General features: G+C 53.0%; 1 protein-coding gene across 1 annotated transcript in view; it reads left to right on the top strand.

Moving 5' to 3' along the window:
- The window catches only part of LOC133351963 (tyrosine-protein kinase SRK2-like), a 47,825-nt gene extending 29,116 nt beyond the window's left edge, over positions 1-18,709 (top strand). Inside the window, exons 7-8 of the mRNA XM_061567608.1 lie at positions 4,749-4,905; positions 17,485-18,709. Of these exons, the coding sequence (XP_061423592.1) occupies positions 4,749-4,905; positions 17,485-17,924 (597 nt within the window). The 3' untranslated portion in view covers positions 17,925-18,709. The remainder of the gene's footprint in view (positions 1-4,748; positions 4,906-17,484) is intronic.
- Positions 18,710-21,135: the final 2,426 nt, after the last annotated feature.

Below are 21,135 nucleotides of genomic sequence, written 5' to 3'. Positions count from 1 at the left end.
GATCCGGGTTAGTGATCGCACGTCCTCGGCGTAGTCTCGAAAGTCCTCGCCGGGTTGGCGTCGGTGCGCCTCTAAGGCCGTCTTTGCCCGTATCGCGTTGCGCGTGCCGAAACGCAGGTCTAATCTACGCATTAGTTATTCTAGTTGGGTTTGCGCGCTTTCGGGTAGTGCCTCTACAAAGTCGGCTGCCCGCCCATCTAAGTTCAACGTAAGTTGTCGTAACGCCTGCGCGTCCGACCAGCCATTAAGCTCTTTAGCCCCTATGATATTGCGGGAAAACGCTTTCAATGTAGGGGTCCCCTGGCCGGGGAACACATGCCTTACCTTTGCGTGGAGTAGCGCGCCACCTTCCCGTGAAGATGTGAGGGTTCGTACGACTTCTGACACCAAATTGTTGGGTCCGCTGGTCCCCGAAGTCCCTCCCTGCTCCCTGCCTATGGCAGGGGCTCCGCCGTTCGCCGACCCCTCGCTACTCTGCGAGCAGCTGCTGCCGTCACTGGGCTCATCGCCCGACGGCTCCCCTCCCAGGTCCGTCCCTCCGCGAGCTCGTGTGAGAGGCATAGCTCGTCGCACGCTCTCGTTCACCTGCAAACGCTGTGTTGTCTTGTTAGGTGCCCACGGCGGTTCGTTGATCCCGTACTCGCAGCGTACCTCGATGCGTCTCACGGACGTTCGGGTTGCTGGGCTGGAGCTGCGTCTTGTCGCCTGGCGCTGGAGTAAAAGAGCCCGATCTCTCCTTTGCCCTCCTTTTTATCCTCCCTACATCAAAGGGATGTGGCTCCGAGCGGGATGGCGGCCCTCAGCTTTTCCTTGACAATGGGCTGGCGCCCTCTAGCACGCGCACCGCGGTTCCGGGCGCCTGTGATATGCTAATCAATGTGCGGCGTTGCGCGGCGCAAATTCTAATTAATCCCTTTCTCACGCATGCCTTTATTATTGCAGATTATGCGGCGGCGTCCATCACAAAGGCTCGCCGTGGGAATCTGTGTACGGGCTCCCCGCGTGCCTCCCTTCTCCCGATCTATTCATACTTTCAGCTTAATCCTATACCCTCCCTAACAATGGTGCCTGCGCGCTCAAGCGTAATTATCCTAACCATCCGTGACTATGCGTAAGAGCCCCTGCGGTCCCGCTACTCATGCTGTCCCGTCCCTCCCCTGCTTGCCTCGTCGACACGTGGGGGGTGTTAGTGGGGGATGTGTTTCAACCGTGGTGGCCGAATGCCCTTCGCCGCGGCCATACCATCTTAAGGCGGTCGCAGCGCCGCGGTGCAAAGTAGCGTCGGGGGAGGTCGTCCAATTCCCTGATCGCCGGAAACCGTGAGAGTTAATCCCGATAAGGGTTTCTCGGATAAAAACCAGTCGATTAGGTGAGCTCCCCTTCCAGCTCTATGGGGGGGGGGGGGGGGGGGGATGCGTGCGGGTGTGTTCATGTGAGGTGAGGTGAGGGGGACGAAGGGTTGGCTCCGTCGCTTGGTGGTGGCGAGGTCGGGGATGGGGCGCCTGCCGAATGGCTTGGTGGCGGCGGCATCACAGGTTCTCAATAGTCATAGCCACAACCACTACTAACAACAACAATCTCACAATACCAATACCCGCTATTCGCCATGAAGTGACGGTGACGTCACCACGGCGCCTGTGCCAGGCCAGGTGCACTTTGGGGCCACGTGAAGTGTTGAAGGCTCGCTGACCACCCAGGTGCCATGGATTGGCTGACTGAGATGACCGGTAGATGCACTAGTTGTACCCCCTACTGTGCCAAGTTGCTGTATCTTAGTCGCCCGGTGCTCCACTCATTGTGAGTGTAGCTCCTCTGCCCTAAGTTGTTGTTGGATGGCGATTGCCTCCAACTGCCCAGTAGCATCCTTCACGAGCCTCCTAGACAGAGGCCGATCTTGACACCTCTGGTGCCAGTCTTAGGCAAGTCCACTCAGCTCCACACCCCCCCCCCGTATCGCATCAGTCCATCTGTTCTCCAGCCCATGTCATGCCCGTTCAGCCCCCCTCTATGCAGCCAAACAAGCTGATTGGGCATGCGATGTCTGGACATGCGGACTACATGACCCAGCCAACGCAGGCTTGCCTGTCGGAGGCGCTCACTGCTGGGAATGTGTCCAGATCTTGAAAGGATTTGTGAGCTCGCATAATCCAGTCTGGTTAAACCACACGCGGATGGATCGTAGGCAGGCCAGGCTGAATGTTTCTCACCAGTGCAGATGTTCCATGAAAGGGGTCTACAAGCATAGAGAAGGGAGGGCATGACTATGGCCGAGAAGACCCGAAGCTTCGTACGGAGGAACATACCAGGTAGCTTCCAATCTCACAACCACCACCAGTCTCATCACCACCACCATCAATCTCATCATCGTCAACAAATAATCGCCGTTGCATATTGAAGCATCGTAGCTCAGCACGTGTGTGTGCACGTCTGTAAACACACGCAGGGAATTTATTTTTGTTGAACTTGTGACGGTCGTGTGTGAGTGTGTGTTGGTGAGGCTGTGACGGTCGTGTGTGAGTGTGAGTGAGTGGTGGTGAGGCTGTGATGTTCGTGTTGTGTGTGTGAGTGTGTGGTGGTGGGTGAGGCTGTGATGGTCGTGTTGTGTGTGTGAGTGTGTGGTGGTGGTGAGGCTGTGATGGTCGTGTTGTGTGTGTGTGTGTGGTGGTGGTAAGGCTGTGATGGTCGTGTTGTGTGTGTGTGAGTGTGTGCTGGTGGTGAGGCTGTGATGGTCGTGTTGTGTGTGTGAGTGTGTGGTGGTGGTGAGGCTGTGATTGCCGTGTTGTGTGTGTGAGCGTGGTGGGGAGACTGTGATGGTCGTGTTGTGTGTGAGTGAGTGGTGGCGAGGCTGTGATGGTCGTGTTGTGTGTGTGAGTGTGTGGTGGTGGTGAGGCTGTGATGGTCGTGTTGTGTGTGTGACTGTGTGGTGGTGGTGAGGCTGTGATGGTCGTGTTGTGTGTGTGAGTGTGTGGTGGTGGTGAGGCTGTGATGGTGGTGTTGTGTGTGAGTGTGGTAGTGCGGCTGTGATGGTCGTGTTGTGTGTGAGTGTGTGGTGGTGAGGCTGTGATGGTCGTGTTGTGTGTGAGTGTGTGGTGGTGAGGCTGTGATGGTCGTGTTGTGTGTGAGTGTGTGGTGGTGAGGCTGTGATGGTCGTGTTGTGTGTGAGTGTGTGGTGGTGAGGCTGTGATGGTCGTGTTGTGTGTGAGTGTGTGGTGGTGAGGCTGTGATGGTCGTGTTGTGTGTGAGTGTGTGGTGGTGAGGCTGTGATGGTCGTGTTGTGTGTGAGTGTGTGGTGGTGAGGCTGTGATGGTCGTGTTGTGTGTGTGTGTGGTGGTGGTGGTGGTGAGGCTGTGACGGTCGTGTGTGAGTGGTGGTGAGGCTGTGATGGTCGTGTTGTGTGTGTGAGTGTGTGGTGGTGGTGAGGCTGTGATGGTCGTGTTGTGTGTGTGTGAGTGTGTGGTGGTGATGAGGCTGTGATGGTCGTGTTGTGTGTGTGAGTGTGTGGTGGTGGTGAGGCTGTGATGGTCGTGTTGTGTGTGTGAGTGTGTGGTGGTGAGGCTGTGATGGTCGTGTTGTGTGTGTGAGTGTGTGGTGGTGAGGCTTTGATGGTCGTGTTGTGTGCGTGAGTGTGTGGTGGTGAGGCTGTAATTGTCGTGTTGTGTGTGAGTGTGTGGTGGTGAGGCTGTGATGGTCGTGTTGTGTGTGAGTGTGTGGTGGTGAGGCTGTGATGGTGGTGTTGTGTGTGAGTGTGGTGGTGAAGCTGTGATGGTGGTGTTGTGTGTGAGTGTGGTGGTGAGGCTGTGATGGTCGTGTTGTATGTGAGTGTGTGGTGGTGAGACTGTGATGGTCGTGTTGTGTGTGCACAGACTGTAACAACTACAGGGGCATCTCACTTCTCAGTGTGCCGGGAAAGGTCCTGGCAAGGATTATTCAACATCGCCTTGCTAGGCACGCTGAGGAGAGGCTTGTGGAGCCCCATTGCGGTTTCAGGAAAGGGCGGTCCTGCACAGATTTCATATTTTCTGTCTGTCTACTACAGCAGAGGTGTAGGGAATTCCAACAAGACCTACATCTCTGCTTTATTGACCTGGTCAAGGCCTATGATACCATCAGTAGGCCTGGGCTCTGGGTTGTTCTTCGTGCGTTCAGAGTACCTGACCCTCTGCTCACGATCATTAAGGACCTTCATGATGGTGAGCGGGCCCGGGTAAAACTACGTGGCGGGTTGTTGTGTGGGTTTAACCAGGCTGTTGTGTGTGAGTGTGGTGGTGAGGCTGTGATGGTCGTGTTGTGTGTGAGTGTGTGGTGGTGAGGCTGTGATGGTCGTGTTGTGTGTGTCTGGTGGCCAGGCTGTGATTGTTATGTTGAGTGTGAGTGTGTGGAGCAGTGGTGTAGCGGTTAGCGTGCTGCGCTATGAACCTGGCAACACGAGTTCGATTCCCGCTCACGTCCAACACCGGTGACGATTGTCTGAACCGGTCTTGGGCCTCGCCTAGGTCGACTCAGCCTCAAATTAGTACTTGGTGCAGTGCGTAAACATTGCCACTAAGGAGACAAAGGCGGCCGGGAATGGTGTTGATCGGGAATGGTGTTGGCCACCCACCCCCTCGTATGCCGTGTTCGCCTTCATAGGTGATTGCTAAAAATACTTTCCCCAACAGTCTGTTCAGGCTATATATGGGGGATCTTTGTTTTTTGATGGCCGGGCTGTGATGGCCGTGTTGTGGACTGGTCATGTGGTGGTCGCTCAGGACGAAACCTATACGGCCAAACTCGGCTCTCGCTTCCCCATCAAGTGGACGGCACCCGAGGCAATCAACTACAACAAGTTCACGAGCAGGTCGGACGTGTGGTCCTACGGGATCCTGCTCCATGAGATCTTCACCTACGGGGAGGAGCCCTACCCCGGTGAGCACTCACCTTCTTACTCACTCCTCTACTTGTTCAATCACTCTCTCATTCACCTACGAACTCACGTGGATACTCGCACATTCACTCACCTGGTTACTCACTCACTTGCCTAGCTACTTATTCACTTCCAAGGATACTCACTCACTAGCCTCGTTACAAACGCATTCACCTGCATGCACAGTCACTCACTCACTCACGTGCCTGCACACTCACTCACCTAGCTACACCATAACACACTCACCTGGCTACACACTCACTGTCATCTCAATTTGCTTGATGATGTGCATGGCAGGTCACTGATCTATATAAATGTTACTTAGTGGCGGTGCTCGTACTGGGCATTGAGGGAGGCCATCGAGTAGGTGAAGAGTGACAGCAGGCCGTGGCACCAAACGGTGTTATGGGCAGCAGAGAGGTCACCAGTTGCTGTGCCGGTTTTCTGTTGACTCCGGAGACCAGGCAATGATCAGACTGCACCAGCTACGGCTAGTTTGAAATCCCGCTCGGTTGGGAGGCAATTGAGCGTCGATAATGGGGGAGAGTCTGGCACGGCACGTTCCGCCAGCTTGGAGGTGGAGGACACGAGGGATGATAGTGATCTGCAGCTGGAGTCTTGCGGCTTTCTGGGTTTCAGAATGGCAATGACTTGGCTTGCTTCCATGCTACCTATGTATGATGGTGAAAATTATTTGCAAGCCATTATTGTCCATACAGTCAGGTTCTTTAGCAACTCAAGACACGCAGGGCATCATATCCCCGGTGCCTTGGTGGGCTTTGTGGCCCTGAGGGCTGCTTTCACTTTCAGCGACGGTGGTGTGGCCCCGTCAGATCTCTTGCTGGCGGTCGTTGGCTCAAGGTGATGGGGAGTGGTTTCGTGGCAGCATGTGTGTGGCGAGCTTGTCCACTGCCCTTACTTGAGCAGCATAGCAGTGTGAGAATTCCGCAGCATTCATTGCGGTTGTTGGCGCTCTGCGCTCTGTTGGCTTTGAGGCACCCCAGGAGTTCCGGGGGACCTGCCAGGTATTACGGCCGGAGTGAGTGAAGTCTACGGTGACATGATAATTGGTTCTTTACCCTTCTATCTGGCAACAAAACTGACACCTTGTTGCCAGATAGAAGGGTAAAGAACCAATTATCATATTTTTACTGGCAAATGAGGTCCCCATAGTCTACGGTGACAGTTCTGATGAGCTCTTTCAAGAGTTCTGGTTGTCAACATGACGCTGTAGCTTTTCCGATGCCCATGTTTATGAATTAATAAAAAATGTCAGGCTTGGGCTCCAGGTCCTTCAATTGAGCATCGGTTACTTTTTCGTAGCCGGGCCATTTGGTCTTCTGAAAGTTCCAATTCAGCCATGTAGTGTCTGAAGTTACGACCGGTATCAAGAATCCGACAGTGCATGACTGCCAGTTTGTGTTGGCTTTTTGGAAAAACTATAATTTCGCTGGCCTATGGCCACATTCTAACTTCTCTGAAGGGCTTCTTGGCGCTTCGCGCCTCGCCTGTCGCCCCCACTGATGTCCTCTTCTTACTCCCCCCCCCCATGTGTGCAGATCATACTGACTATATTGTATGTAGGGTGTGTAGGCAAATATGCCTACAAAAACATTTCATTTTAGGGGGGGGGGGGGTGGGGATTGAATTGAATTTTTACCCCCACATCTCTGAGAGAGGGGGAGGGGTGGGTTCACTTTCTATAACTTTTTGATCCATGCCTTTTGAAAGGCTTTAATAATATAGTTGATCGCTAAATGGAATGCCGGGCTTTTATAATAGACTAGCAGGGAGTACCTGGCTTTGCCCGTGGAAAAATTCTTTCAAAACTTGTCTTCTCTTAATTAACATAACATATACATATATAGTGTTATACAGACGGACTCTTCAACGTCTTTTGTAGCACACACTTTTATTCGTCTTATGAACACAGTCCCTATGCACTGAGGGGTATACGGTCCCCTCATCCGTTACACTCAGAACGTACAAGTCTCCGCACCCTACAGGCTACTTAATATCCCGCTCTTTCAATGTCCTCTGACTGGACCTAGGGGATGTCTCCCCGACCACTGGTTACACTGAACCCTAGCCCTTATAAGGGCTGGAGGCCTTGGTCCAGGGTCCTAGGCTTCTTCCGCCGTCTTGGGTCTTCGTGTAGTCGAACTCTCCCAGAGCTCTGAGCGCTCTGGCTTTATACTTGTTCGTGGCCGGGTTATCCAATCCCCGGCCACCTTGTGGAACCCTGTGATTGGTCGTTCCCAATCTGCTTTTGGATCCCAATTCACCCTATCTGACCCTGACCGTTTGGTCGCGCGGGAAAACCTTGTTTACGGTCAGCTTTCACAGCTTGTGAGACCCTGACCGTTAGTTTGAGCGGGAAAACCTTGTCAACGATTAGCGCTCCCAGTTTGTGAACATCGAGTAGTTAACTCTACTACATCACCCTCCCCTTCGGAAGCCTCAGCCGTCCCGGCTGTTACAAGCAGAAAATCCCCATCAATGAATCAAAGTGTGTGTGCCACAACCAACAAGAACAGGAACACCCAACAAGAACAGGAACACCCACTATAAATACCCCCCCCCCCCCATCAACAACGCAACATATGTACATGGTCAGAACCAATCACAACGACATTCGCGACGCACAACGCATGCAGCATTCAGCTGCCGCAAAAAAAAAAGATGGGCAATCAAGAAAACTGACGCGATCTAGCCCGTGTGTATTTCGTGGGTCCGTCGTAGGGGATGGGTGCCCTTTTCCGGGCTGCAGGCTGACCAGGCATCCTGGCAAAAATGTCAGCAGGGGCAGGAGGCCTCTCTGCGGAGACCCTTGGAGCAGATGGGTCGGGCAGCCTGGCAAACATGTTGGGCGGGTCAGGCATCCTGGCAAACATGTTGGGTGGGTCAGAAGGTCTCTTTGCAGAGACTCTTGGTGTAGACGGGTCAGGCATCCTGGCAAACATGTTAGGTGGGTCGGGCATCCTGGCAAACATGTTGGGTGGGCCCAGAGGCCTTTTTGCAGAGACTCGTGACTCGCCCGGCTCCCTCAGTCCCGCATCATCTGCGGGAGGAATGACACGTCTGCGCTGTGGGTTAGGTACTAACGGGGCGACATCCTGCTCGTCGGGCATATCACACGCTCGGCCCTCGTGTTTTGAGTGTGACGCAGAGCCGCGCGGAGCAACAAATGGCTTCAGATGAGAGGGGTGCACGAACCAGCAACGTCGTCCACAATAGATTTTAACACATTGTGGGCGCATTATCTCGACCACCTCAACCGGACCCCGCCATGGTTTAAGGAGTTTAGCCGATGTGGACACCAGCACCTGGGGGCAATGAAGCCACGCCATATCACCTGGAGCCCACTGATGCACGGACGTGCGAGGGGCTTGCAACCTTGAATTAGCCCGCTGGTGGGAGGCGGAATTTTTGATCGCCGCATCACGAGCCTCAGACAGCTTTTGTAGGTTGAACCGCAAATGGTCAGTGAGCTTCGATGACCGTGGAAGCTGCTCTATCCCAAGCCGCACGTCAGCGGGGGGAATGGCCTCCCTGCCATACATTAGGAAAAATGGGGAGAACCCTGTCGCTGCATGTGACGCCATGCGGTAAGCAGCGAGGACCCCTGGGATCTGCAGGTCCCAGTCTACGTGGGATTCGTCAACCTGATGGCATAGCATAGAGGTGAGGGTTCTATGCAACCGCTCCACCATGCCATCTGTTTGGGGGTGATAGGGCGAAGTGCGCACCTTCTTAGTGCCCAACAGGCGGCATACCTCACTCAGCAGGGTACTTGAAAAATGTCTTCGCTGATCGGTCAGCAACCGTTCTGGAGCGCCCTTGTCCAGCACATAGCCTTGAACAAAGGCGTCCACCACGGCTGCTGCCGACTGGTTGGGGAGGGCCCAGGCCATAGGCCACCGTGTAAAATACTCCACCCCAACCAGAAGGTACTTGTTACCACGAGGCGTTGTAGGAAAAGGCCCCAAAATGTCGAGAGCAACCAGCTCGTTCACACGGGATACCGTGATGGGCTGCAGCGGTGGGCATGCCGGCTTCGCTGGAGGTTTACGTTGCGCACATTGGGTGCAGCCCGTTAAAATATCAGTTACGATGCGAAGCATGCCCGGCCAGTAAAATTGTAATCTTAGCAACCCAATGGTTTTATGCACACCCAGGTGCGACAATCGCTCGTGTGCCGCGCACACAGCCGAACACCGCAAAGCCGATGGCACTACAATTTTGTACTGGCAAGAATCAGCATTCCAATGCATGAGCAGACCGTGGCGCATGGCAAAAGAGTTCGATTTACTTGAACGTGAGGACAAATCACATGCGCGACGACGCAGAGGCAACAATGATGCATCGTTCATTTGGTGCTGACCCCATTCGTCCAACGTTATCCCCAGCAAGTCGTCACTTGCTGGCGGATTTTCGTGGTCCGCACCCGGCGCAGGATCGGAAGGAAGGGCAGCAGAAACGGTTTCAGGAGGTGCAACCGGGCGTACTATTTGCAGTTTGCACCGGCCAGAACCCGTGAAACAGGCGCATTGTTCTGACGGGAGGCGAGATAGCGCGTCCGCATTACTGTGCTGTGTACCCTTATGGTAAATCACCATAAATTGTAGTCCTGGAGGACTTCAAGCCATCGGGAGAGCTGGCCAGACGGTTGGTCAATGCGCAAAGCGTATTGTAACGCAGAGTGATCGGAGCGCACGGTAAACCGTTGACCGTACAGGTATGGACTGTATTTTTGTATAAAGTAAACAATGGCCAGCAGCTCGCATCGGGTTACGCAATAACGTTGCTCTGCAGGGGACAAAACCCTGCTTCCATAGGCAACCACCCTCTCAACGCCATCAACGATTTGGGACAGCACCCTGCCGATCCCGGTGTTACTGGCATCGGTGTCCAGAATAAATGGCTTTGCGAAATCGGGGTAAGCCAGGGGCAGTGCTGCTGCAAGAGCATTCCATAAGGAGTCAAATGCGGCCTGTTCCGCGTCTCCCCAAAGAAATTTCAGCCCTTTCGCTGTAAGAGCGTGTAGTGGCTTGGCGATTGTAGCGAAACCAGCCACAAAGCGTCGGTAGTACGACGCGAACCCGATAAAACTGCGAACGTCCCCAGCAGAGGTGAGGGTAGGCCATTGGCTGACACATTTAGTCTTTTCAGGGTCTGTGGAAATACCCAAGCGGCTGACTATGTGGCCTAGATAGCGCACAGACTCACGCAGAAGGTGGCACTTCTGCGGTTTGAATTTGAGGTCCGCAGCTCGCATCTTTTCGAAAACAGCGCGCCACCGTTCAATGTGTTCATTGAACGTGCGGCCAAAGACGATAACGTCATCAAGATAGATAAGGCATGAGTCCCACTGGAGCCCAGCGAGGACCAGCTCCATGAGCCTCTGAAACGTCGCTGGAGCCGAGTAGAGCCCCATGGGCAATCTATTAAACTCGAAAAGGCCCTGTGGTGTCCGAAAAGCAGTCTTTGGCTTTGACGCTTCGTCAAGGGGGAGTTGCCAAAACCCTGACAGAAGGTCCAAAGTGGAAAAATAACGCGCCCCTGCCAGAGCATCCAATGACTCATCCATACGTGGAAGAGGATATACGTCAGCCACGGAAATTTTATTAAGGCGCCGAAAATCTACACAGAATCGAAGACTGCCATCGTGTTTTTTGACCAGCACTATCGGAGCACTCCAGGGGCTGTTGGAAGGAGAAATGATATCAGCCGCCAGCATGTCGTCAACTGCCCATTTAACATGCTGTTTCTCCGCAGGGCTGAGCCGAAACGGGTTTTGGCGGATAGGGGCATCGTCACCAGTGTCAATGTGGTGATGCAGCAGCTTGGTGCAGTCAATATCAAATTGTGATTTGCTGAACACATCCGAGAATTCCCGCAAAAGAGCTCGCAATTTACTCTGCTGTGACACGGATAAATCGCCGGCATCCGCACAAAGAGCGTCAATCCATCCCTCGTCTACGTTATGAGGGCGAGGCTGCTGGCTGTTCGCTACGTGTCCAACAACCCCGGTCCCCAGGGGCGCCACCGTCGCATGAGCGAGCACTGTCCCCTGTGGAATGACTGTCGGACAGACCGACATTCAAAACTTGCATAAATGGCTCCCTGTCGCCTGCTACAAGAGTCTGTGTGGCCACCAACGATAGGCTCTTAACTGCTGTGTTGGAGGGTCCCAATAAAATGCCATTTACCGAGGCGGTGGGAGCGAGCGGTTTCTTTAACCGCAAGGGTACGAGCATTTGTGCCTCTGGCGGAATGCGTACGGCGCAAGCCGCAAAAGCCTGTACGGAGGCATTTTCCGTCCGTGAATGCATGGTTGCGTGTAAAAATGCCATCCGCCGGAAGTTCAATACATCCCTGATGAATAAGGATTTTAATGGGCATTTTGGCAAGAAAATCGGTTCCCAGAAGGCACGGCACCGCAAGGGAAGAAGATACAAAAACAGGGCCGGCCAATTTAATATCACCAATGGCAATTTGCGCTCGAATTTGCCCGAGAATCCCTAGCGAACTTCCATTTGCGGCAGAAAACAAAACGGAAACCTTTTCCAATGATCGACATCGCACGGGCAGTATGTTGTAAATTAACTCGGAGATGATAGTGGCCAATGCACCGGTATCAACAAGCACGCACACTTCTACCCCCTCAATCGAACCAACAACCACCGAGGAACCCGCCGTCGCTGCAACCACTCTATGGGCCAGCGCTGACCACTGCCCGGGTCGTAGTGGTCGCGAAAAGTCGCCCGAACGCCGCGCGTCATACGCCGTATTTCGAGCGAAGTCAATGGTGTGTTGTGGTGTGTATGAGGACCAAGCGTGAGGGGTGGCGCGACTCGCCTGGTTATGCTGCGCCGCTCTGGAAGCTCTGTAGTCCCGGTCTCGGGATCCGGAGAAGCGGCGGCGAGGTGCATGGCAGTCAGAAGAAACGTGGCCTCGGCGGCCACAGTTGCAGCACGTCACGTCGCCGCGGGGGAAGGACTGTCCCCGCTCCCGGTCGTCGCGGCGTCCGATGCGATCCGGTGATTGCTGGAGCGTCGTGCTGAGCGCCGATAAGTCTTGATCTGGGTAGCGATCGTTGTCCCTGCTGGCAGGCCCCACTGTCGTAGCCGATGCGGTGATGGTCTCGTCCTGGTCGAGCATCAAGTGAGCATGAATGCTCCGGGCAGCTCGCAGTGAGCACATATCTTCATCATCCACAGCCTGGATGACAAGGCGCAGTCCCCTCGCCATCTCCAACAGCTTTTGTAGGACGAGTGCGTCAATAGCCTCATCGTCCATGCGGGGGTAAGCCGCTCTTGCCATGGCGAGTAGCGCGGTGCGGAACGCCAATGGCGACTCCCTTGGCTTGCACCGTCTCTCGTAGAACTGGTGGCGTGTAGCGGAAGGAGGTCCATAGACATCAGACAGCCGTCGAAGTGCTGCTTGTATTGTCGCCCTTTGTCGCTTGGGAATGGAGATGAGTGCAGCGAGAGAGTCGTCGTCCAAGGTGGCTGGCAGTGCACGAAGTGCTTGTGCATCCGACCAGCCCACCATCTCCTGGTGGCTGAGGAAGCGACGCTGAAACGCTGCCCAGTCGCCCCCTGTGGACGAGAATTCGCGGAAGATGGGCAGGCGTTGCTGTAGAGCAGCTGTGTCGTCGTCTTCGTCAAGGTCGGACTCGGTTCCAAATGCGGCGATCGCTTGGTCGATGACATGTACTGTACAGCGTCGCACCTGTGATGACGCGGTGTTGCTGGAGGGTCCTGCAGAGGCAGCATCGCGCTCTGATGACGCGGTGTGTCGTGATTGGCCCCCGGAGGTCCCAGCATGCACTTGGCTTCCGCCTCCGGCGGAACCACGTGACCCATCGGCGGGAAGGACGACCTCTTCCGGGTTTGCGATGGCGGAGACGTTCGCTGTCGGTCGCTCCTCTCCGCCCGCAGCCCCCAGGGTAAGTTGCTCCAGGATGGCTGCTGCAGCATGCAGCAGCTGGGCGAGACGGGCGTGAGCAGCCTGGATGCCGTCGTTCGCGGCGGTCGGCTGCACTGCTGGTGATGGGACGGCTGGAGACACGCCAGCGTCTTTAGCGCCGCCCTCAGCACCCACGGGTGAGTCGGAGCTTGCATCATCGGGACTTCGCGTGCGGTTCGTTCGTCTTGTTTCCATCTTCTGATACCAAATGTAGTGTTGTACAGACGGACTCTTCAACGTCTTTTGTAGCACACACTTTTATTCGTCTTATGAACACAGTCCCTATGCACTAAGGGGTATACGGTCCCCTCATCCGTTACACTCAGAACGTACAAGTCTCCACACCCTACAGGCTACTTAATATCCCGCTCTTTCAATGTCCTCTGACTGGACCTAGGGGATGTCTCCCCGACCACTGGTTACACTGAACTCTAGCCCTTATAAGGGCTGGAGGCCTTGGTCCAGGGTTCTAGGCTTCTTCCGCCGTCTTGGGTCTTCGTGTAGTCGAACTCTCCCAGAGCTCTGAGCGCTCTGGCTTTATACTTGTTCGTGGCCGGGTTGTCCAATCCCCGGCCACCTTGTGGAACCCTGTGATTGGTCGTTCCCAATCTGCTTTTGGATTCCAATTCACCCTATCTGACCCTGACCGTTTGGTCGCGCGGGAAAACCTTGTTTACGGTCAGCTCTCACAGCTTGTGAGACCCTGACCGTTAGTTTGAGCGGGAAAACCTTGTCAACGATTAGCTCTCCCAGTTTGTGAACATCGAGTAGTTAACTCTACTACACATACACAAATACGAAAATACATTCCGTTTGTCTGTATATTTGTCCGTCAACAAAACTAGAAGAGCCTTTCAGAATGCTGAAATCAAAAAGTTATAGAAAGTGGGGGTGAAAAGTTGATCCAACAGGTTTCCAAAAATTGGCGACTCCCCCCCCCCTCCAAAAATGTTTTTACCCCCCCCCCACCCAATTTTATTTTTTATTTTGTAGGCATATATACATAAACTAGCATAAGTACCCGGCGTTGCCCGGGTGAAAAATATATTTCTTAATAACCTTACATATATACACAGATGGGCTGCTACCCCTGCCCCCCCCCCCCCCCCCCAGCCACGATCTCCTCGGCCGCTGTGCAGTAATATGTACGGCCTATAGTGTGGTGGGGTGTCGAGGCCTAGTACCGTGCAGAGCCTCCGGCCTCGCCTAAATTGCCCACCCGGCTGAGGCTGGGTACGGGTGCCGTTCCCCCCCCCCCCTGCGCTACAATAATACTGTCTAATCGCTATAATTGTATTATCTACCGACCCTATAATAGTAATTGCACACATTGGGGTGGGGGGGGGGAGTGAAGAGGACGTGAAACTTTGATGAATTTACCTCAGAGTCGCGTGTTAATGCGTGCGCATATTTTTAACGGGAATTAAAAATGGCGTCCATCCCGCAGCGAATGCGTCGCTACCCGTTGCCAGGGGCAACCGCCGTCCAATGAAACTGCGTATGGTCCGGCGACACACAGACAGACAGACAGATTTGCGATTTTATATATATAGATACTCTACATACAATAGTATCAGTAGTATCTACTGCCTCTGGAGTAGTATATACTTTCTCTACAGTAGTATCTACTGACTCTACAGTAGTAACTACTGAGTTTACAGTAGTATCTACTGACTATAGTAATAACTGCACACATGGGGTGGGGGGAGGAGAAGAGGACAACAGTGGGGGTGATGGCGAGGTGCGAAGCGTCGAGAAGCCCTCCGCGGGAGCTAAAACAGTGTTTTCTTAGCCCGTGCTGCAGTAGTAATTGTGCAGTTTCTGCCTGGTCTTCATACACGCTGTTCAGGATTTTCCTCAGCGTGTGCTCATTTAGCAGTAACTGTGCAGTCTCTGGTTTGTCTTGATGCAGGCTACTTTGGAGTTTCCTTCAGCCGGAGCTGCTGAGGTGCTTTCATTGTTTGTTTGCTGTTGAGACAGCTGCTGCTCCTCCACTGTTTGCTTTGTGGCCACAGTGCTGCCAATCTCTTTGTTTTTGTTTTGGAGAGGCTTGTTTTTTTTCTTTTTGGCATATTTTCTTGTAAACAAAATGACCAAGTCTTTAACATGAGATAACCTCCTATCGTCGCTAAGCAACCGTGTTTGCATTGCTAGGGGCAACCGCGAGTCGGCGCACTGATCAGCGTATATTTTACAAAGTTTTCTTTTCTTAATTTAGATTGGACCAAAGGCAAAAACAAATAGCAGGTGTTCATTCAGGGGTGTAGTTTGTTGTATTTGTGTACTTTGTTGAAATGTAAACCCAGTAGTTTGTCAGTTAAAAGCGTTACAAGGAAGGCAGACACAGACAGAGAGACAACGAAGCAATTACTGGCTGTCCGTTCTTGTCCTCTGTGAAAAAGATGTTTATCGCTCATGGATTCCTCCAGTATAAATTCATAGTCTGATTCTGAAGCACAAGTCTGGGTTATAGTATTTTTTTTTCATCGGGCTGAGTGAAAATTTGCCCAGCTGTTCGGCTCGTATATGAGGAACATGTCACGAGTTGAGACCAATCCTTATATTCTGAGTAGCCCCCGTTGAGTGTGGTGGCTATTAAGTCACCCCACGTCTGTAGCTGACTTGAGTGGCTGCTTGCAGATGTGGTGATGACCATTCATATTCAGGTCACTTGTATACAGTGGATGACCATCACGTAACGGACTGCGACAGTTATTGTCGATGTGCCATTGCTTGTGCTGGTGGACTTGAGACTGGAGTCCCCTTGGCCTTGCCTGATGAAGATTGCGAGGAGGTCATGTTTAGGATGATTAATGTCAGCAACGTGATCTTGAGACGTCGTTCCGATCTGTTTACAGTAATTGATTAAAAGGGGGCTTTTTTTCTTATCAGCGTTTAGCTCTTCTGATCGTTCGTTCATTTCTCAGTCCACTTGTCCTGGTGAGGGTCGCGTCGGCAGCATGTTGAGTAGGGCGGTCCAGACCTCCCTTTCCCTAGCGACAAACTCTACCTCTTCCTGCGGAATTCCCAGGCGTTCTCAGGTCAGCTGAGCGCCATATTAACGCCAGAGTGTCCTGGGCCGGCCCAGGGGGTCTTCGCCCAGTGGGACATGCCTGGTAGAGTTCCAAGGGGAGTCTGGCTCCTCTCGATCCAGAGGAGCAGCGAGTCGACTCTGAGGCTCTCCCGGATTACCGAGCTCCTCACCCGATCACGGAGAGTGAGCCTGGCAACCCTGCGGAGAAACCTCATTTCGGCCCCTTGTACCCGTGATCTTATCCTTTCTTCGGTCATTACCTAACATTCGTATAAATTTAAGGGATTTGTTTACCTTTCCTATACTTTGCACTCATATTTTTGTATTGTTTTTTTTTGTTGTAATCAGGGAGTTTTTTTTATGTATTTGCATTATTCTAGGCTATATCTCTAGTTTGCATTAATTCAGAGATGTTCTGGTCAAACCATGGTGAATGATCACCCTTTAATCTGAATTTGTTTAATGGGGCATGTTTGTCATTTATTTTTAAATCTTTTATATTAAGTTCGCGTGCTTGCTTGCTTGCTTGCGTGCTTGCTTGCTTAGGACCGTGCAAATCTTTCGGTCGTTTTTTAACCCACTTCCCGTGATCCAATCGAGCTGACATTTTCCACACAGACTCGTTGTGCCAGACAATTATTGTTCGTGAAAAAAAAATTCCCAAAATTTTACACTTTTTAGGCAAATTTTTTTTACATATATTCAAATTGAACGCATTCATGGCTTTGGCTGAACGTCAGAGTGTAAGAGCCCAGAGCGTAACCCCTCCACAGGCCGTTGTGGAGTAGCGCAGTTGGTAGCGCCCTCGCTTCCCATGCCAAAGGTCGCGGGATCGATCCCCGCGTCCTTCACAGGCGAATATATTTTTTAATCCTTTATATTAAGTTCGCTTGCTTGCTTAGGACCGTGCAAATCTTTCGCTCGTTTTTTAACCCACTTCCCGTGATCCAATCGAGCTGACATTTTCCACACAGACTCGTTGTGTGTGACAATTAATTTTCATGGAAAAAAAAATCAAAAATTTTACACTGTTTAGGGAAAACAAATTAAATATTTAATTACCAATTGCTTAATGGTGGCAGACAATCATCTGACCCATAGGTGGCAGCCATCTCAAGCCAGAGGACGAGAGGACTCTAGCCGCCATGCATATAAAGGATTTATAGTGAAAAACTTTGTTTTTACGGGTTATTTTTTTAGGAATTGGCTCTCCAAGCCCTTTCAGAAACTGGAATTTTGCTCACCGTATCCCAGTTGTTGTATTGGTGTTCAGAGTATTTGGGCTGCAATAACTTTCCACAGGACTATAAGCCACTTGGTTGAGCTATCAGTTGTAATAGCCAGGTCGCTTCTGTGAAAAAAAGATACACAGCTCAGTGGGCATTACCTGGTAAAATTAAGAATAGTTTTAATTTAGTTTTGTGTTTAAGGTGACACGAAAATACGTGTGACCACGATCGGAAGGATGCTACCATTCCCAAAACCTCCAGTGAGCATCTGCCGTCCGCATAAGCATGCACTCTGCCGACCCCACACCACACACAGCCCTATCTCCCTTTTCTTGCGGCCACAGGGATGAGCACCCACGAGTCCCTGGAGGCAGTGCAGCGCGGTTACCGGATGCCGCGCGTGGCCGGCTGCCCGCAGGCCGTGTACGCCGCCATGCTCGCCTGTTGGCAGGTGGCCTCCGACGCGCGGCCCACCTTCGCTGACCTCGAGTCGCATTTCTCCTCGCTGTCCGGGGCTGCGGCAAACGACCCCAACGAAGCTCAATGCTCGACAGGCTGGGGGGATGGGCGAGCCGCGACGCTGGGGTCCCGGCGATTGCAGCCGCCCTCAGCCACGACGACGAGGAGCGGGACGAGGAATAGCGAAACCCTGACTCACGACCTCACGCTGCCCAGGAAGAGCTCATGTCGCGATGGCAAAGATGGGTCTGACGACAAGGTGGATTCGGTGAAGTTAATTCTCCGATGTGACAGAACGAGCGACCTTTTGGGACCGAGGACTTGATGGGAGCTGTTCCACATACACGTGAAGGGAGGGTTCCTGCAACTGTTCAGTTTATCTCCAAAACTTGGTAAATTGTCGAGCGGCATTTGTGATGACCTGAAGTCAGTCCAGTGACTTATTTTGTTCATGGTTGGTTCAGCGACTTTGCACTTCAAGGGATTGGCAACAGCAACATCTGGATTATATCTCCAGGCCAGATCCAGCTTAAATGACTGCGCAGGTATCACGTCATTTGTTTTCCACTTGAAAGGAATTTTACCTTTGGAGATTCATAATAATAATCGGATCGATTTCCCCCGGCAATGAACGTTTCTCTGCAGCAAAGCACTTGTGTGGGCAATGGCGGAGCCAGGATTTTTAGGTAGGGGGGGGCAACCCCTCCGGAAAAGAAAAATTATAGGAGTTGATAGTAAGTAAGGACTTGTCCCTTGCTTTTTATTTGATGCGTGTGCGGCGATGGCACAGCCATCGATCGAGGGTCGAATTCGAACTGAGTGTGATGGGCATCGCGCTCGCTGAAGGTATACCTTCAGGGAAGTTGTGTACTGTTTACGCAACTGCGCACAATTCTCTATTTGAAGTTTTCGTGACTGCAAGGATCCATACTCTTTGGTTTTTTCGGTAAAGTCACGTAGGTGAAAATAAAAAATAAAATAAAAATGAAAACAACTATATTAAATCACGACGTTTCGGAGGCAACACAAGCTTCCGTCTTCAGGTGGAACTGCTACAGCAAAATTACTGTAGTAAGTGAAGAGAGCTATTAGAGACACGCGATTATATAGGGTAAGAGGTGGGGAGGAGCCAGGGAGGACCGCAGGGTAGGGGGGTGCCGTGTGGAGTCGGGGGGGGATAAGCTGAGTTAAGCTGATTAGTAATATCATTTTTATGATGCAGGGGGTGGCCAGTGTGTGAACACGGGGGCGGAAGTTAAGCTGATTAATAGGAAAGCTAAGTTAAGCCGATTAATAACATCATTTTATTATGCAGGGGAGGGTGAGTATTGGGGTACGGGGATTAGAGAGACTTCGGGGGCACCGTGTGGAGTCGGGGGGGGGCACAATTCTGTAAGTCACTTATAACTGCTTTGCCGTTGCTTATTGCCTATTGCCAATTAAGGACTTAGACTATTGTGCAATCATCTCATGAAGTCCTTGGCACGTAATAATATGCTACACAGTGGCAGTGGGGGTCGCAAAATGCCGATTTATTACGAATAAAGCCCAATGATCATTGGGGGGGCACGTGCCACTCCACACCCCCCCCTACTGGCTCCGCCAGTGCTTGTGGGAAAGGGCAATGGTGCAAACTATGCCCCAAGCTCTGCCATCCCTTGAGTGTCAATGTGTTATCCACCAGTTAATGAGTGTTTACATGTCGGAGGAAAGTGGAGCTGTTGATGCTACTGCCCCCTGATTTCTCTCTGTGAGACATAACTATCGGCTGGTCCCTTAACCACCTTGTTCATTCAAACACCCTCCTCGTGGCTTCCCTCAAACATTGGTAATAACTACCCGCACGCTACTGTTCAACTCCGTGCTCGCCCTAGAAATCGCATGGCAGCTGGGAGTCGGAGGTCGGAGGGCCGTGGCGTTGCTCGCACACGCGCGGCCGCCGTGAGCGGGTGATAACGCTCGTCTAAAGGCGCCGTGGAATAGGTGTTTGCGGTGGGTGTGAGCCCTCACGCAGCACGCGTCTCAACACCGACCACCCACGTTACGAACGCACACCCGTGGAGCACTGACTACACACGCTGTGAGCGTATGTACACACAGCACCGCGCGCGTTCACACTCTCGTCGAAACCACACGAGGCTACGATTAGTTATTACTGCGTTGCCTCTCCTTCAATCAAACGCGACACCTCCCCTCACACAGCCCCGCGCAGCACTCACACGCTGTGAGCGTACGTACACACAGCACCGCGCGCGTTCACACTCTCGTCGAAACCACACGAGGTTGCGATTAGTTATTAATGATTTATTACCGGCCGACTATGATTCACTGTTAAGTCAGTAAGGTTCGACAAGGCAGGCCTACACTATCGCCCAAGGGTCTGTACCCGATATATCTAATTTGATAGGCTCTAAGCGGTTTTGGTTTTTCTAGCCTTAATCCCAATACTCCTTTTCCCTCTACTCACGGTTAGATGCGTACAGCGCTCTGGGGGTCTCGTCCTCGCGGCACACTTCGACGCGTCGCACGGACGTTCGAGTGGCCGAACTGGGAACCGTCCCGGGCGCTGACTTCTGGAGCAAGAGAGCGTTTTACCTCTCTGCGCCCTCTTTTATCCTCAACCTATACATCAAAGAACGCCGACCCAAGCGCCTTCTCGGCCAATCAGGTCGCCACGCCCATTCAGCCGCATTCCCGGTTTCTCTAACAATGGGTCCCCCGCCGATTGCGGCGCCGGCGGTGATCCACGGGCGCCTTTGTTATGCCAATCAGCCGCGGTTTCCGTAACAAAGGCTCGCCGCGGCTGCTGCACGGCGGCGGTCCCCGCACACACCTGCCACGCTAATCAGCCGTCGCCCCCCTCCTTGGCTTCCCCTTCATTCGTGGCTGTGGACCCCTGCCGGCCTTGTCGATACGTGTGTGTAGGGGGTGCGTTTCAATCGTGGTGGCTGGACAGCCCCCGCCGTGACCATGCAATCTCAACCCGGGTCACAGCGCCGCGGTGCGAACCAGCATCGGGGGAGGTCGCCCAATTCCCTGGCCGCAGGAAACCGTGAAGATTATCCCTATGAGGGCTTTCGGGTAAAAACCTGCCGGCCAGGAGACCTCCCCTCGGAGCTCTATGTGGGAAAATGTGTGAGGGTGTGTTTATGTGGGGGGCGGTGAGGGGGAAGCGGGGTCGGCCCCGTCGCTTGGTGGTGGCGAGGTCGTAGATGGGGCGCCTGCAAAGCGGCTTCGCGGGGGCGGCATCACAGAGCACCCAGGGAGACCCCCAAGCGCGTGCGAGGGGGCAACCCAATACAGAAGTCCACAGCTTTGCTGAACTGCTGAGGTAGGGTATGGCTCTTCCTCGATGCCCACGCGAGGGGAGTTTCGCAACAGCATTTATCCGGTGATCCACCAACCCTCGCTGCCTCCCACAGTGCTGGATAACGGACCACATGCAGCATAGCCGCCACCACCACCTGCATCACCCGGCTTTTTGTCTGACACAAGGTGATGCGCCGCTTACTGGGAGCCTCGTGGCGGTTGGGAAC

The sequence above is a fragment of the Lethenteron reissneri genome, chromosome 39 (assembly GCF_015708825.2).
Source record: "Lethenteron reissneri isolate LAM-NWPU_2019-01 chromosome 39, ASM1570882v1, whole genome shotgun sequence".
NCBI lineage: Eukaryota > Metazoa > Chordata > Hyperoartia > Petromyzontiformes > Petromyzontidae > Lethenteron > Lethenteron reissneri.
This window is presented reverse-complemented; position numbering and strand designations above follow the sequence as displayed.